The 14,605-nt window shown below is 35.3% G+C and overlaps 1 protein-coding gene across 1 annotated transcript; it reads left to right on the top strand.

The window, feature by feature from the left end:
• Positions 1–901: 901 nt before the first annotated feature.
• AKNAD1 (AKNA domain containing 1) lies at positions 902–12,884 on the top strand. Its single transcript, XM_009585610.1, has 11 exons — positions 902–1,505; positions 1,689–1,942; positions 3,053–3,182; positions 3,285–3,436; positions 3,547–3,606; positions 4,093–4,226; positions 4,590–4,725; positions 8,087–8,099; positions 9,827–9,949; positions 11,977–12,124; positions 12,734–12,884. The coding sequence occupies exons 1-11, from the start codon at positions 902–904 to the stop codon at positions 12,882–12,884; spliced, it is 1,905 nt and encodes a 634-aa protein (XP_009583905.1).
• The last annotated feature ends 1,721 nt before the right edge of the window (positions 12,885–14,605 follow it).

Here is a 14,605-nt window from a genome sequence, read left to right as displayed (position 1 = left end):
CCCCCGGCCGCCGCGCTCGTGTTACCGGCGAGTAAGCGGACAGGGCGGCAGCACCGCGCCTGCCGCACACCTGGCGGGCCCCGTCACACCGCCCCCAGGGCTGCTCCTGTTCCAGCAGGCGCGTAACCCCGCCGCAGCGAAGTACAGCTTCTTGGAAAAGGAATAAAAGCAGCAGGGGCCGGGCCGCGGCAGCGTAACGTCACTTGCCGCAGAGAAGGACAAAAGACAGCGGCGCAGCTGTACTCCGCGTAGAGGAAAGCGGTGCTGTGAGCCTGCTGCTTTCTGCCTGAAGTGACGGCAGCTGAGGTGAAACAACATACTGCGTGAATGGGACAAGCCTGTACGTTACTTCAATACCGTATTAATTCATTGCTTTTTACCTGGCGAAAAGAGAGAAACTAATTGAAAAAACTTCGGTGGTTTTTCTCTGGTGCAGAGGCTGAACAAACGCTGTATAGCGGTGAGGTAAAGTGTGAGAAGTTGTATTTTATTACTTTTGTTTTCTTCAAACTGAGGTTGAATTCTAGTACCATTGTGATTCTGTAGCCAAGTTTTTTTTTGTCTAAAATACTACAGAGGATTAACGAGCAAGGACAGTTACCTGGCTCTGCTTTTGTCATTTGTGTCTTTCTGTTTCCCCCAATAGTTAATCCAGACTTACACTAGTGTAAGTATGAAAAGGAAACATCCGTGTCAGGGCAATGGTTCTGAAAAACAGTAGATCTTACTCTCAAATGCATTTAAGTATATAATAATTATTACTCATACATTACAGATTTTGATCCATGCAATAATAAAAGCTCTATCCATAATCGGAGAAGCAATGGCATTCATATTCTACATAAACTGGACATAGAGACTACGAAAAAGTGCAAGCCATCAGACTGGATGAAAACCCAAAATGAATAGTTCATTTTCAGATGAATTAGGCTGTATCACAGATGCAACTGATGAGGAACAAAATGACTTACCTTATGATGGAGATGTAGGAATAACCTGTAAATACAATAATAATTCAGATAATTTGAATGACTGTACTTGTACAAAAGATACTTCTGGTATTTTAAACTTAGCCTGTTCTGAAGTTAACAAAAACATAAAAGCAACAGCAAATTATGAAACTCATTCACAGCCTGAAGAATTCTCCAGTCACCACAGAGACGCCATAGGAACAACAGGAATTTCAGCTGAAACGCCTGGAAGTGAAGCTTCCTTTAAGAAAGAATTACCTGTTAGTAGTTTTAGTAAATCAGATAGCAAAGAACATCTAACTCACTCAAAAATGTCCAATGTCCTTTTGCGTCATTTCTCTCAGGGAGAGTTAACAAGCACATGCCAGTTAATTGAATGTGAGACAATACCAGAGACATCCTTTACTGAAAGTATCGATGACACCGTGAACAAACCCAAGCGTTCAGAACATGACAAAGGCCCTTTAGCACATGAACAGCGGGCAACTAACTTTGAAGAATATCACTTAGAAAAGCACAAGGAAATAAACACTGGTGATAAAAATCAAAATGTGCTAAATGAAAATAGATGTGTTTCAAAGAAACCACTTTCTTTTACTGATAAGTGTGGGTGCAGACAAGAAAATTCACAATTGATTAATGAGAACGAAGACACACACATCTTTGAAAACATGAAAGAAGAGAGCACCCTTTTGAAGAAAACAGTTTCACCTCTAGAGCTCAAATATGGCCAAGGTCAAGCTCACTATTGCCTTCCTGACTCCTCCGAAGTTGCTTCAGAAGTTAAAGTACCAAAAAGAAGTGACAATATTAACTCAGTTCCTACAACTGAAAGAGCAAAATCCTTCCCTGTTTTGCTAAGTAAATCAGTAATTGTGAATAACATTCTAGAAAATAAGAACTATTTCAATTCTGCTGAAGTAGAGAATCAAGAAGAAATGAGAATTCCAGAACTGTTGCAACAGCCAGAGGTAATTAAGGTGCTCTAAGAAATTCTTAATACTTGGTAAAGAGTGGTTTACCATAAGAAGATATTCTGTGTCCAGTAAAATCTAACACGACTAGTTCATGCAGGCAGTCTGTAGGTATCAGCAACTATATCACTTTAGTCAACAATTGCTTTCACAAATAAAATTTTGTGGGACTAAATTTATATGGAACGTTCATTACCAAATATTTAATGATGCTCAGGAGTGTTATTTGCAATTATAAAGCATCCTATCAAATCATTAAGAAATTCACTATAAATTGTTATTTCTAGTATTATACATGAATGTTCAAATTCACCAAAAGTACTTGAAAGTTTTTCTTAAAAATGTATTTTTATACTGTGCCTGTGTTTATGTTGCCTTTTTTCACATCTTAACACTCCAACTATTTATACAGGTATTTATTGACAAGTCAATTCTTTTTAAAGTATTTGTTTGACAACAATATTTCTCTTATTGTAGTAAATTTCTTTTAAAGTTTGTTAGTAATTAGATAATCACTTCTCAATTTCATGCCCTGCCATGGAGTTCACTCACAGAGCTATACAGATGCTTAAGTCCATTCCTAGATTTATATCTTAGTAAATTGTTTGATTTTACTAAAAATGTAACAAGTTTTAATAGTTTTCCCTATTATTTCCTGGCTGCAAACACATGCACAGCACGCTGACACCCAGAATCGTATTCACGATGAGAGACTGAATCCTAAGGTAAATCTCTCAAAATAGGTTGGGGTTTTTTGTTGGGTTTTTTTTTGTGGGGGGGTTGTTTGTTTTGTTGTTGTTTTTTAATTCATTCTCCTTTATCTCTAGGACTATGAATATTCCCAAAAACTATTTTTGTCACCTTGATATTGTACTTCCCATTTATAGAAATCCTTTTTAGATTTTCACAATGTAGAGTTGAAGTATTTAAGTATTTATACAATGAGACATTATACATATGTCAAACTGTAAACACAGAAAATTATATGGTATTGTTATAACAAATATTTCATTAATTTTAATAACTTGTCCTATGTATTTGGAGCCATTTCTAAATTTTTTGTTTATGTCCACAAGTGTTCTATAACTAAAGTTCTCATTTTAACAGATACTTCGTCAGTCAGATTTTCCAAATGCCAGCATTGCCATTTACTCAGGAGACACTGGGACATCCTCTGAAGTCTTTACATTACATGCTTCTATCCCCACACAATCTAGATGTGGTTTGTCTAAAGCAAGTAAATAAAATCACAGTAACTATGCAAATGACTATTTTATGTAATTTGATAGCACTTTTGAGTAGAAATTCCAATTGATTGATCTTATCTTGTATTATGTAGGATTACAGTGTGGAACAACAGCATCAGCATTACCAGCAGCTGGTACAGTAGAAGCACACTGTCTAAATCCTTCTGATTTACTGCCACAACTAACACTAGGAGAAAAGATGTCTCAAGTACTAAAGGATCAGACAGATCAACTGATAAAGAAAGTAGAGAGCTCTGTTTCAATATATTCTTTGCACTGATGCTCAAATTCTATATTCATTTGGCATATTAGTTTTTAAAATCCCAAATAAATGTCTAATACATTGTCTTGAAGGTGGAAGACTTCACTAAGCGTATGACCCAAGAGACATTCCTTTTACAAGACAACCATCTGGTAAATTAATTTATGTATTTTCAGTTACCTGAAATGCACTCTAAATGGCTGTAGACTCACAATTTTCTGGCAAGATACTCCATGTTTTCCTCAAACAAACATTTAAAAATACCCTTTTTCTCAATCTCAGACCGAAATTATGAGTTTAAGAGGCAAAAATGAAGGTGTTCAGTACATGCCTGAATTCTTAAAACTGTTTTAAGGATTACAACTCAAAACTATTAGTGAAAGGCCTTAAGTTGCCATATAAGTTTGAATTTTGACACATAGGGTATCAGTTCAGAAGTCATGGTTTAATATTTTACTAGTTCATAATAGAGCAGCACACAGTACTAGGTGAACATACAAGATCCACTTCAGAGCAGTACCAAAATTGTTACCAACATCACTGCAAACAGCATCTGGCTTACATAGCATAAGTAGCTATCACTATGGCTTGCTAAATCATAATGACATTCACTATTGAATTATTTCTTATTGGTGAAGGCATTAAATCAATTGAAAAGACACCTCAAGGCCTTGGAAAGGAATTACTTAACAGCTAGAGAAGAGCACCGTAATTTAGAGCTGCAGAACTACAAGGACAAGTCTATCAACATCGGAAAGTTTGATCCTGAAAGGTTAGAAGATAAGTGCTAAGTAGTACATCAGTATATTTTCCATATTTTGAGTGTCTTACAACCATTACTTCATTTATCCATTAGAATTTTTCTGAAGTGAAAACATTATCTTAACGTTATATGTGGTAATCTAGAAGTGATTTGGCCAAAATTCATCTTGGGCTTTACATATAAACATTTATCTAGTTATAATTAGGATATCTAATTGATTAATTCAAGTTCTTAAAAGAGACTTTCTGAACTCCATTAATTTATTTTTTTCCTATGGGAAGTGTACTGCAATGCCCAATATGGTTATCATAGTAAGAAATAAAATATCAGTTTATACAGGTTTCACTAACTATGTATTGCAATTGGGTTTAGAAAGGTGGAAGGGGAAATATTTAGACTTGGCATGCTGCTTGAAGACATCCAAGAACAAACTGATGATAGCAAGTGCAACTCATCTTCTTTGCTTACTTCCTGTGAATCTGCCCATTCATCATACTCTCTTTGTGAGGTAACTCAGTGAGTTTTATTATTTAAAGACTACAATTCTTCTATTTTACTGATGCAAGTCTCAAGAACCTCAGTGTGGTTGTACTATTGTATGTTCTCCTCTAATAAGAGCATGATGCTTTTAGATAGCATGTTACTGCAAAGAAAATTTTTTTCATGAAATATTAACTTCATAATATTTCATTACTTATAACAGAAACCTAAGTATAAAAGCACAACTACACTGAATATTCTTAATCCCAGCTTCAAAAGCATTTATTTCAGAGTAAGAAAATATAAGCAGCTACTTTAACTTTTACAAAGCTGTCTTTGTTTTTGGAAATTAATCACTATCATTTAGTTGAAAGAAGTATTACTTGGTTTGTCCAAGATTCTTAGACTACAGAATTACTAGAAGACCAAACATTGTTGTGCTATAGAAAATTGAGTTGACTGCTAAGCATGGTAATATTTTGTCCTGCATCATAAATGAATGCACAAAAAAAGTCTTATGGCCTTCTACAAATCTACAGATAAGTATCACCAAATGCTTTCATAGTCAATGTTTTAGAAAACATTTTTCTCTGAATCCCACGTTAGAGACACTCAGAAAATGCTGGCTGGTAGAAGTCACGTACTTGCAATGTAATGAGCACATACTACGTGTATCTATGCTATGGTTACTTCTACAGAGCTCAGTAGTTTCAAGCATTGCTGATCCTCCAGAAAGAAGAGGTATTGAAACTGTATTTCTTCACAAGAACAATGAGGGAGAAAAAAGTCAGACAACGGATGTAATCCCACAGACAAATCAATTTTCTTTAGAAGGCAACAAGTGCAATCTTTGTCTTCACATGTAAGTGAAAACTTTGAAACAGCTATTGAAGCTTTTATAAAAATTTACCTAAAATTATTTGCTGAATATAGAAAATTGGGATGTCTGGAATCTTTGACAGCCACGGCAATATTTCCAGAATAAAATTTTACAGAATTCTATAATTACATACCCAGGAATTCCTTCCAGCCTGGCATTTCTACCTTTTCGGGTCTTATGGACCTCCAAAACATTACCATCAGTTTCACCAGGAGTTAAATTATACCTCTGTATAAAATTCATTGCAACCACACAAATTCAGGATATGAATGACTAGTCAAAGTACAGTGCCAGTAAAAAATTATTTGCCAATATCTGTGTGGTATTTTTAATTAAAAAAGGGAGGGATGCAGATATTTACATAATTAGCCTTCAAAACTTTGTGAAATAATTCTAGATACTGTCTCTGCCCTCCTGGGGAGTATTTCATAGGTGTTAATCATCTCAATGAGATTAGAAAAATAAACTAAATGGTTTTCCCTTAACCAATTAAGGCTACAAAAGAGAGCTGAATCAACTTGCAGAAGAGAAACAGAGCCTCTGGGACAAGGAGGTCTGCTGGCAAACAAGCATTCTTCCAACGTAATGGTATGAGATCTGTTTCCATACTCACATTTTTTTAAACTTAGATTATCTTATTCAGCTTTGAGATCACCCATCATTTTTCTCTTCAGTTTTTGCACTGCATGATGGCTCAAGCTTTTGAGATACTACAGCGTATCATAACATGGCTGAATTGGTTCCCAAAGGAGAAATTTAAGGAAAGACTCTCAAACATTTTTGGAATTTGTGATAAAGTTTGCTTCTCTCAGGAAAGACTTAGCTGTGTTTACTAGCCTGCCTTTATTATTCGTTCAGAAAGCAAAAACCTACAAGCAATTGCTTGCCTACAAAAATATTCAATTTTAAGGCATTGAGAGAAATTAATTAATATATGCTAATCCTTTTCAAAGCAACATGAAAACCTGTCTTGAATTCCAACTTCACAGATGAAAAAGTGCTCGTATTTTGTCCAGTGTGCTCTACAGTTAGAATTGTAAATAGATAAATCAAATTGTAGAGTTGATGGCAACTAAAAGCAATATAGAAGTGATATGCAAATGATGCCACTGTTTACACTGTCCTCTTTGATAGGTAATACAGTTACAGATACACAGTAACATAAACAATTACATATAAATTTGTTTTGCCTTCTGGGTGCAACAGAGATTCCTTTCACCCAAGGAAAAATATGCTGCTGAAGGTCTTCCATCCCATAGTCAGGGTACATTAAGTCAAAAATTTAATGCTGATGAAGAAAGTATGAAAGGGTAAGTGTATTACATATTTTGGCTAGTCATAGACGTGGTTTTCTACAGCTAAGTGAACAGATGCATGCATGTACACTGATACATCTCTATTCTGGACTCTGCATGAAACACTATGTCTTTAATATATATAGATGAGCGGATGATCTGTTTTCAAGTTTATCACCAGTTAATCACATAAGGTATGTGATATACCAGACCACCAGAAAAATTGCAAAACTCCCATCAATTTCATTAAAGAGAGGATTGTATTCATATTACAAAGTAGCCCATCTTGGTGCACCAGTATAAGGTTTATGGTGCTTAAATGGCACAGAGTTATTTTAATAGTGTATTAAGAGAAGAGGCTTTGTCTTTGTTCTCTATTCAGCGATGCATGTCAGCATCCCGAATTGGGATGGTTGCAAAGTGTTCAGCCATGAAAAATATTTGGAATTATCATTGTCATGAACTAATCTGGTAGGCCTGGAAGGAGAGCATATTGATACATCTGCATATATTTCAAGTGTAAGGGTCAATCTATAAAGTTTCATTTACAGAAATGCCAGTGTGATAAAAGTAATTCTACATGAGTTATTTCGGAGTTTGAAATTTTGGCAAATCTCTATCCAAAGCTAGATCTTACAGTACATGCAGTGTGGAACACAGTAATATTTATCTAAATATGCTCTCAGATTATTTTACAAAGTAGATATTAATATTTATCTAGTAAAACTCACCTGGCTTCAATTTTTTTTCCTCTGTCATTTAAAGAAAGTTAGCTCAATCTTCTGATCATTATTTTCATGAATGGGTGGAAAATTTTCCAAATACATTTGATGATACTGTATGCCCTAGCTGAAAATATGTCAAATAATGCAAACAAGGAACTTCATTCTTGTTCTGTCAGAAAGTACATCTTAAATATTCCTCTAATTATCTAAAGGCAGTAAAATTAAAGTCTTAATAGCTCCAAGTTACTAAGAAACCATATCATCCTTACCATTGATAATATTTTGATGCAACTTATGTGAACACATATATAAATACAGAGGATTTCATACTACTTTGCTATTCGAAGATGTGATTATCAAGACCTCTACTTTTAAGCATTTTTAACAGCTCTGATAAGTCAAGATCCTTTTGTCAGAATGTGTGCTTTAACTAAAGGGGTCATCATTTCACAATTTTTAATTTAAGCTTCTACTTAACCACCTTTTCAGATAATTGATACAGGTGAGTTCTTTCTATGAGTAAATCTGATTTCTCCTCAGCTAAGAAGTAGTCAAACATTAATATAATATGCTCATAAGGCTCATCATAAAGGTATTAAGATACAATTAAAATACCATTCTATTTTCATGCTCAAAGAAATACAAACATCCAGGAAGGGAAAACTGGAATATGTTCACTCTTCATTCAGAGAAAACCAACTGATTTATCAGATACCAACCTGAGTAAGTAGTGATGGCATACAAAAAAGTCAGAACTGTGCTTATACTTACTATTGAATCCTGTTAAGAAATACATTCCTGTCACATCTCAGCAGCATGAAAATTGTTTGTAGTTTTAACAGATGTTATTGGTTAGCACAGCACAAGCCACTAAGAATAAAAGGGAGACTGAAGAGGACACCAAGTCAAATTTGCTTTGGAAGTCTCAGCGACGGACCAAGAGGCAACAGGCAAGCTGCAACAGAATTTCCAGTTAGATACGAGCAAAAAGAGAGTTTTAACTCTGGGTCTAGTCAAACATTGAAACGGTTTTCCTTAGAGAGGCCATGGCATCTCCATCCTTGGAGATACAAAACCCACCTGGACAGGGTCCTCAGCAACTTCATCTAAGTTGGTCCTGTTTTGAGAGGGAATTGGGCCGGATGATTTCCAGAAGTCATATGCAACCTGAATTACTCTATAATTCACCTTTTTAGATAGTTTTCCAAATATTACTGCTACTAACATTTTCAAAAGCCTAACAGTGGCGTGCACACAATGCTTTGATTTTTGCTTTTTTTCCTTATCATGTGCATTTATTTCATGTCCTAGAAGGAGATTCCAAACTTGGCGACTGAAACTTTTCATATCAGTACTTCCACTTCTAGTTTTTGGATTCAACTTTGTTATTCTGCAATTAAAATGAAAGGAAAAAGTTTTCCTAAATCTTTGATCCATTCAGGGTTGACAGAGACTAGAAATACTCTCCTTCCTTAGTCCAGCTCCTAATAATATAATTTCACCAAATGCAAACTAGAGCCCACACAGGCTACTGTGAGCTAGTTAAGTCAGCTGCCAAGTCATTCAAGACTCCAGCTCTTGGAGGTTCACTAGGAATCTGTTGGTATTTGTTTCTCTTAGGGCATCCAATTTTATCTTTCCACTGCAGAATACTTTGATGCTGTTAGTACCCAACAAGTAAAAGAGAATAGTCCTAAGTTTAGTTGTAGGTTTGAATAAGTAGGTTATTCTTACCTTTGGTCTACCTTTTGTCCTTGGCTTCTCTGTGATACCCTTTCACTTCAGTATAATACACTGGGGCCATTATTGTTAGTACTGGTTTGTGCAATAGCTAAAGCAGTGTCATACTAGATCCTCCCAGATTCTTGTCACATTCCTCAATTGTTTTCCTAACACTTCAACTGGTAGGAATTTTAACCTTCAAAACAAGAACCTAAAAGACAGGGAGATGGAGAGCTTAATTTTTTTTTAAAACAGTTCTGGGACTGGAAACAACAACGACCAAAAAAAAAAAATCTACACTTGAGGCTTACAGTCAGGGCTGAAAGCCAATCTTTAAAGTTCAATCCCCACCTGTAAAATGGAGGAAAAAGTACTTTCAAATTGCAGTAGTGTTAATGGCAGTGAAGGGCTCAGAAATGATGGTGGTGAAAGCCAAATAATTACCTAGGTACACAGGACAAAATTTCTAATATTTCAGACCTTTTTAATGTATTTTTGGGATTTTAGGCAGCGATTCAGAAGACATCTCAGCCTATGATTCTTATAATGATTCACAAAGCGAGGCACTTGTGAACTGTGAGACTGAAAATTACAAAACATTCAATACAAGATTATGTGGAGAGAAAAAAGGTATAATGATTGCAAAAATATTAAAATCTACACAAAAATATTCTTGTTTATAGTGTTTTTTTTCCTAAACAACATGTCTTTGTTTTCAGGTCTTAGATGCAGACGCCCTAAAGGAAGCAGAGATCAATTTAAACTCAGGAATTACAAAGACTCTGTTCAGTCTTGTGCCCTATGTAGAAATAAAAGTTCTGGGTCATCCTGTATGTATAAAGTGTTACTGAAAAAATTACCCATCACAGGCTAGATTTTAAGGGGCAGAAAGCCACACTGCACATATATCAGGCCAAATTTAATTTAGTATAAGCAATCAGTAGCACTGTAGCTAAACAGTGAATGTGTACAGAACTTGTAGAGCAAGATCAGCAAATCCAACTTTTACACAGCTAGCTAAGTTTAATCCCCATACAAAGAGCTTTAACCTTCTCTGGTTCTTTATGAGAGGAGTCTTTTCCATATTTCATTTATGACAGGAATATCTCATTTTGCAGTGCCACATGGAATAATACTAAAATTGGGTATTACTGTGCCAACTTTTTCAGTGCTAGCTATTACCTAATGTAGTGTAAATAAGTACTAAAGAAAATTCCGGCTCTACACTCAAATTGTGTGACATGCAGCAAAGGCAAGGCAAGCCTAATTTAAAAAAAAAAAAAAAGTTGAACATTTAGCTTTTGAAGTCACTTATCTCAGACTCCTCTATACTGTAGGAAGAAATTGCACGCAGAAAAATATAAATTTTCAATAGTAGAAGAAAGTATAAGTTAGTTACTTCTCTATAGAAATACTGTAAAACTATAAATCAAAGTAGTACTCGTGTAATTATTAAGATTATGAGAGTCTGATTATTGTACACTTTCCCCTGCAGTCTTTCACTGTATGAAAAGGAATATCATCTGCATACCATTTGTCACAGAACTAAATTCAACAGCAAACCCAAAAAGGTTAAATCTGTCCTTATTTACAAAAAACCTTTTAACATATTCAAGTTCTATTCAGCAGTGATAGTTAACTTGTTTTTTTTTTTAATTTATGCTAAATAAATGTTAAATATATAGAAAATGACTTTTTTTTTGCTTTTGCTTTAAACATGGCCTCAACAACTCCAGCTTATTCACAGAAGAGAATCTCCACTCAAAAGGCTCAAAAAAAACCCCAGCCACATGAACTTGCAAACCAACCTTCTTCTGAAAGGTAACCTGTAGCAATAACTATATGTAGTACAACAGAAAATGCCATTGTTGAAGATTCAGCATGGAAAAAACCCTCACCAGTATCATAAGCAGGAAGAATGTTTTATCTTTTGCAGTACATGCGATATATTAGAATTTTACTCAATAATGAAATGAAAATATTTACTCTAAGAGTAAGTGTAAATAATTCTTAAAGTAGTTCTTCAATCTTTCTAATTTAATGAAGAGTCAACATCTGACTTCTTTAGCTGACACATTTGGTTAAAAAAAAAATCTCACTTCATTAAGAGGATGTTCCCATTCACAGATTGAAAAGCAGGTTTGTATTACTGAAGATGCAATTCTCTTTGCTACCAATTATTTCTTCATAAGTAACAGTCCCACTTTAAACTGTTGTTAACATTACCTTATACTGGGAGTCTGAAATAAAATGTATTCTTAACTATAGCACAGACTAGACTGAACCTCAGACAAGTTTTGTTACCATAGTTTTTGACAGCATTACTCAATGGCAGTAATTGCCTGGAAGTACAGCAGCTGCACTTGAGAATCAATGGCATAGACCACTCTGCGAGAGAAGGTTACAGCACCAAGAATGTGATGCTATTATGAGAGATTTCCTGACTCTGCATCCTGGAATGTTTTCTGTCTTACTGCAGTACAGATGTAACACAAATTATGATGGGCTGCATTTTACAATTAAATGAAAAATTCTACTCACTCAAAATTAACTTGCAACTGAGTATGCTATCAAGGTGTATACATTTAATTCCTAGTTTACAGATTATTTTGCTTACTAAAATTGTTTGTGTTTTATTCTATGTATCTTATCTTTAGGCAAAACTTTGAGGCTGCCAAAACCTGCTATTCAAGCACACATGATAAAATTACCCTTTCACATCAATACTTACCCAGCAAGAAGTCTGCCCGAAGCAGATCTGCAATCGACATCAGAAACAGAAATGCCAGTGATTCCAATGCAAATGTAAGACTTTAGAGTGAAAATTAAAAGCCACACAACTACCTTGGGGAGAGTACATTCCCACATCGTGGCACTGTTGAACGTCCCCATTATTAGCAAGTTGATTATTACAATCTAAGTATGTCTAGTCCATTTGAGGATAAGACAGGAGGGAGTTAAAAAACCAAGTATTTTAGCTTATATATTAGTATATTACTTCATATGAGTATGTTACAGACTTTTTATGCAACTTAGTCCCTGTATAAATGGTGAAAGGGACAGAGAAAGAGTACTTGATTTTACGTCTGGAATTATGTTTCATATACTGAAACAAAGAATGTCACCCTAGTCATACAAACCACTATCAAAACCAAAAGAAAACTTTCTCAATACAACAAACATGCACCACACTAGGGCTGCTACTTTAAAAAGGTATAAATATCCCTCAGTTCAAAGGATTACACAATTAAAGAGGGAAATAAATAACAGATACTTCCAACTTGAATCCTGGAGCAGTATATCACATGACTCAGAATTTTAACTTCTCAACATGTATTCAGTGTGAAAATGCTACATAGAACCTTAATTAAACATCACTTTCTATTCTATACCTATGTAAATATTTGCCTTCAGTATAAACAAGGCTATATTTTATTCCCAACAGATTTTAAGTTCTACTCTGGATCATGCCATACAGATAGCAAACAGTTTGAAGAAAGCTACAGAACGAATGGTGCGAGCAGTTTCAGAAGATCTAGCTAAAGTTAAAAGAAAACAGCTTTAATTACCTAGTTTCAAATGCTATATTGTTTTGCTGGTCGATACTGAAGTGTCAGTATCTCTGCAAATATAAAAAGATAAATACAAAGATCAGAAAGTCAGCTAGCTGACTTTGCCAGCTGTTCTGTAACTATCAGTACTAAACTAAACCACAGCATATTGGTATTCCACATGTTTACACTCAGTCTCAGAACTGGAAAACAAATTACTAATTCTACTGAAAGTCTTTAGCATGTTGGCTAACCCCTGCTACTGTGTACAGCTACCTTCTCTAAGCATTCCCTTAAGATAGCTTAATAAAAAGTGGCTTAAACAAGCAAGGTTAACTTTTTGACTTTTGATTTCTCCCCACCCCCAGATAGGAGAATAAATATGAGTCATTACTACATTCATTTTCTTCCCACACCTTAACAGCAGCTGCTTAAGCACATCAACAAAGGGAAACAGCCTCTGCACCCAAGACATCTATAAGCATCATGTTAACATACCAAGTCATAGTTAACATATGTAATTATTTTGTTTTTAGAGTGCCCTACATTGAGAGTTGTTTGTTTTTAAGATACTTCCTTGCATGCCTCAGTAACTGAGTAATACTATTTGTTGTCTGTGTCTTCCTAACAATTAAATTGTCTGTTTCTTCAATGTGGTGTCCTTACCTTGTCAGATATATCTGGCTTTGAGATTTTAGCTGATGGTAAGTAGGTTGGAAAATTTTAAAATACTGTAGAAACACAGTGGGCCAAGAGAAGTAATCTATTATTTTCCTTCTGAAATCCATTTAACTGCAGTGATTAAAAACAAGGAGACAGTTAACAGCCTTGTATTATCAGGGATGCTATTCACTGAAGCAATTCCAAAGTATATGGGGACTGATGGAAATCATCACTTCAAGTGGGAAGTCACAGTGCGTTGCTTAAAAAGGATAGTCATTTTCAGGCAAATCTGTGTGGTTTCATCAGTTGATGGATACAGAGATAATCCAGACTGTTCACGCAAGCAGTGATAGCTAAACTTGCTGCCGTGTACCACTGATCTACTAGCTTGAGTCAATGCCTTTTTTCAGGGCTTCTTCCACACTTCACAGCCAACAATACTATTAACCTTTCTTTTCTCCCTTAGGCTCTTAGTGTATATCCTTATAACTTGATTTGCCTCTGCTTATTATCCATGTTTTTGCTTTATTTAGCTTAAGGTAACAGCACAGGATAGTGAAAGGCTCACTCCCTGTGCTAGATTAATGTTTGCAATGTCCCTGTTATTACTTTGCAAGTTAACTTAATAGTTAAAGTAATTGCTGTAGGCTTCCTAGATCCAACAAAAAAGATGAATCTCTTCCACAGAAATCTTTCTACACCACAAGAACAGCTAAACCTTTTGTTTATCCTGGGTCACTGTCTGAACCTGCTGTCCTAGGCCTCACAGCAAATGCCTACGAAAGAACATATTTAAGACGACAAGCACATAGTGACATTTCCTCAGAACATTCTTTGGCAAACTGAAAGCTCAGAGTCCTTCCAAATCAGCAGTAATATCTTTCCATTTAATAACCCTATAAAGATTTTTCTCTCCTGTATGTTGAGTTTTTTCCCCTCATATAACAATTTAAAGCGTGTCATTACTGCACGATGTCTCAGATGCTAGATGTCCTTTTGTTTTGAATTTGACAACTGCAAGTTTCATGTGTTACTTCACACACTGAATAGAAAGGCAACATGTCTGTCTCTT

Source organism: Fulmarus glacialis, unplaced genomic scaffold (genome assembly GCF_000690835.1).
Source record: "Fulmarus glacialis isolate BGI_N327 unplaced genomic scaffold, ASM69083v1 scaffold27099, whole genome shotgun sequence".
In the NCBI taxonomy this organism is placed as follows: Eukaryota; Metazoa; Chordata; class Aves; order Procellariiformes; family Procellariidae; genus Fulmarus; species Fulmarus glacialis.
The sequence above is the reverse complement of the archived record's forward strand: the minus strand, read 5'-3'. Positions and strand labels throughout refer to the sequence as shown.

What these genes read in the sequence shown, in the direction of transcription:
- AKNAD1 (XM_009585610.1), top strand. Translation starts at nt 902, where the DNA reads ATGAATAGTTCATTTTCAGATGAATTAGGCTGTATCACAGATGCAACT. An exon ending in TTTTACAAGACAACCATCTG is followed by an intron (nt 3,607 to 4,092) that starts GTAAATTAATTT and finishes TTATTGGTGAAG; the next exon opens with GCATTAAATCAATTGAAAAG. An exon ending in CCAGTGATTCCAATGCAAAT is followed by an intron (nt 12,125 to 12,733) that starts GTAAGACTTTAG and finishes ATTTGCCTTCAG; the next exon opens with TATAAACAAGGCTATATTTT.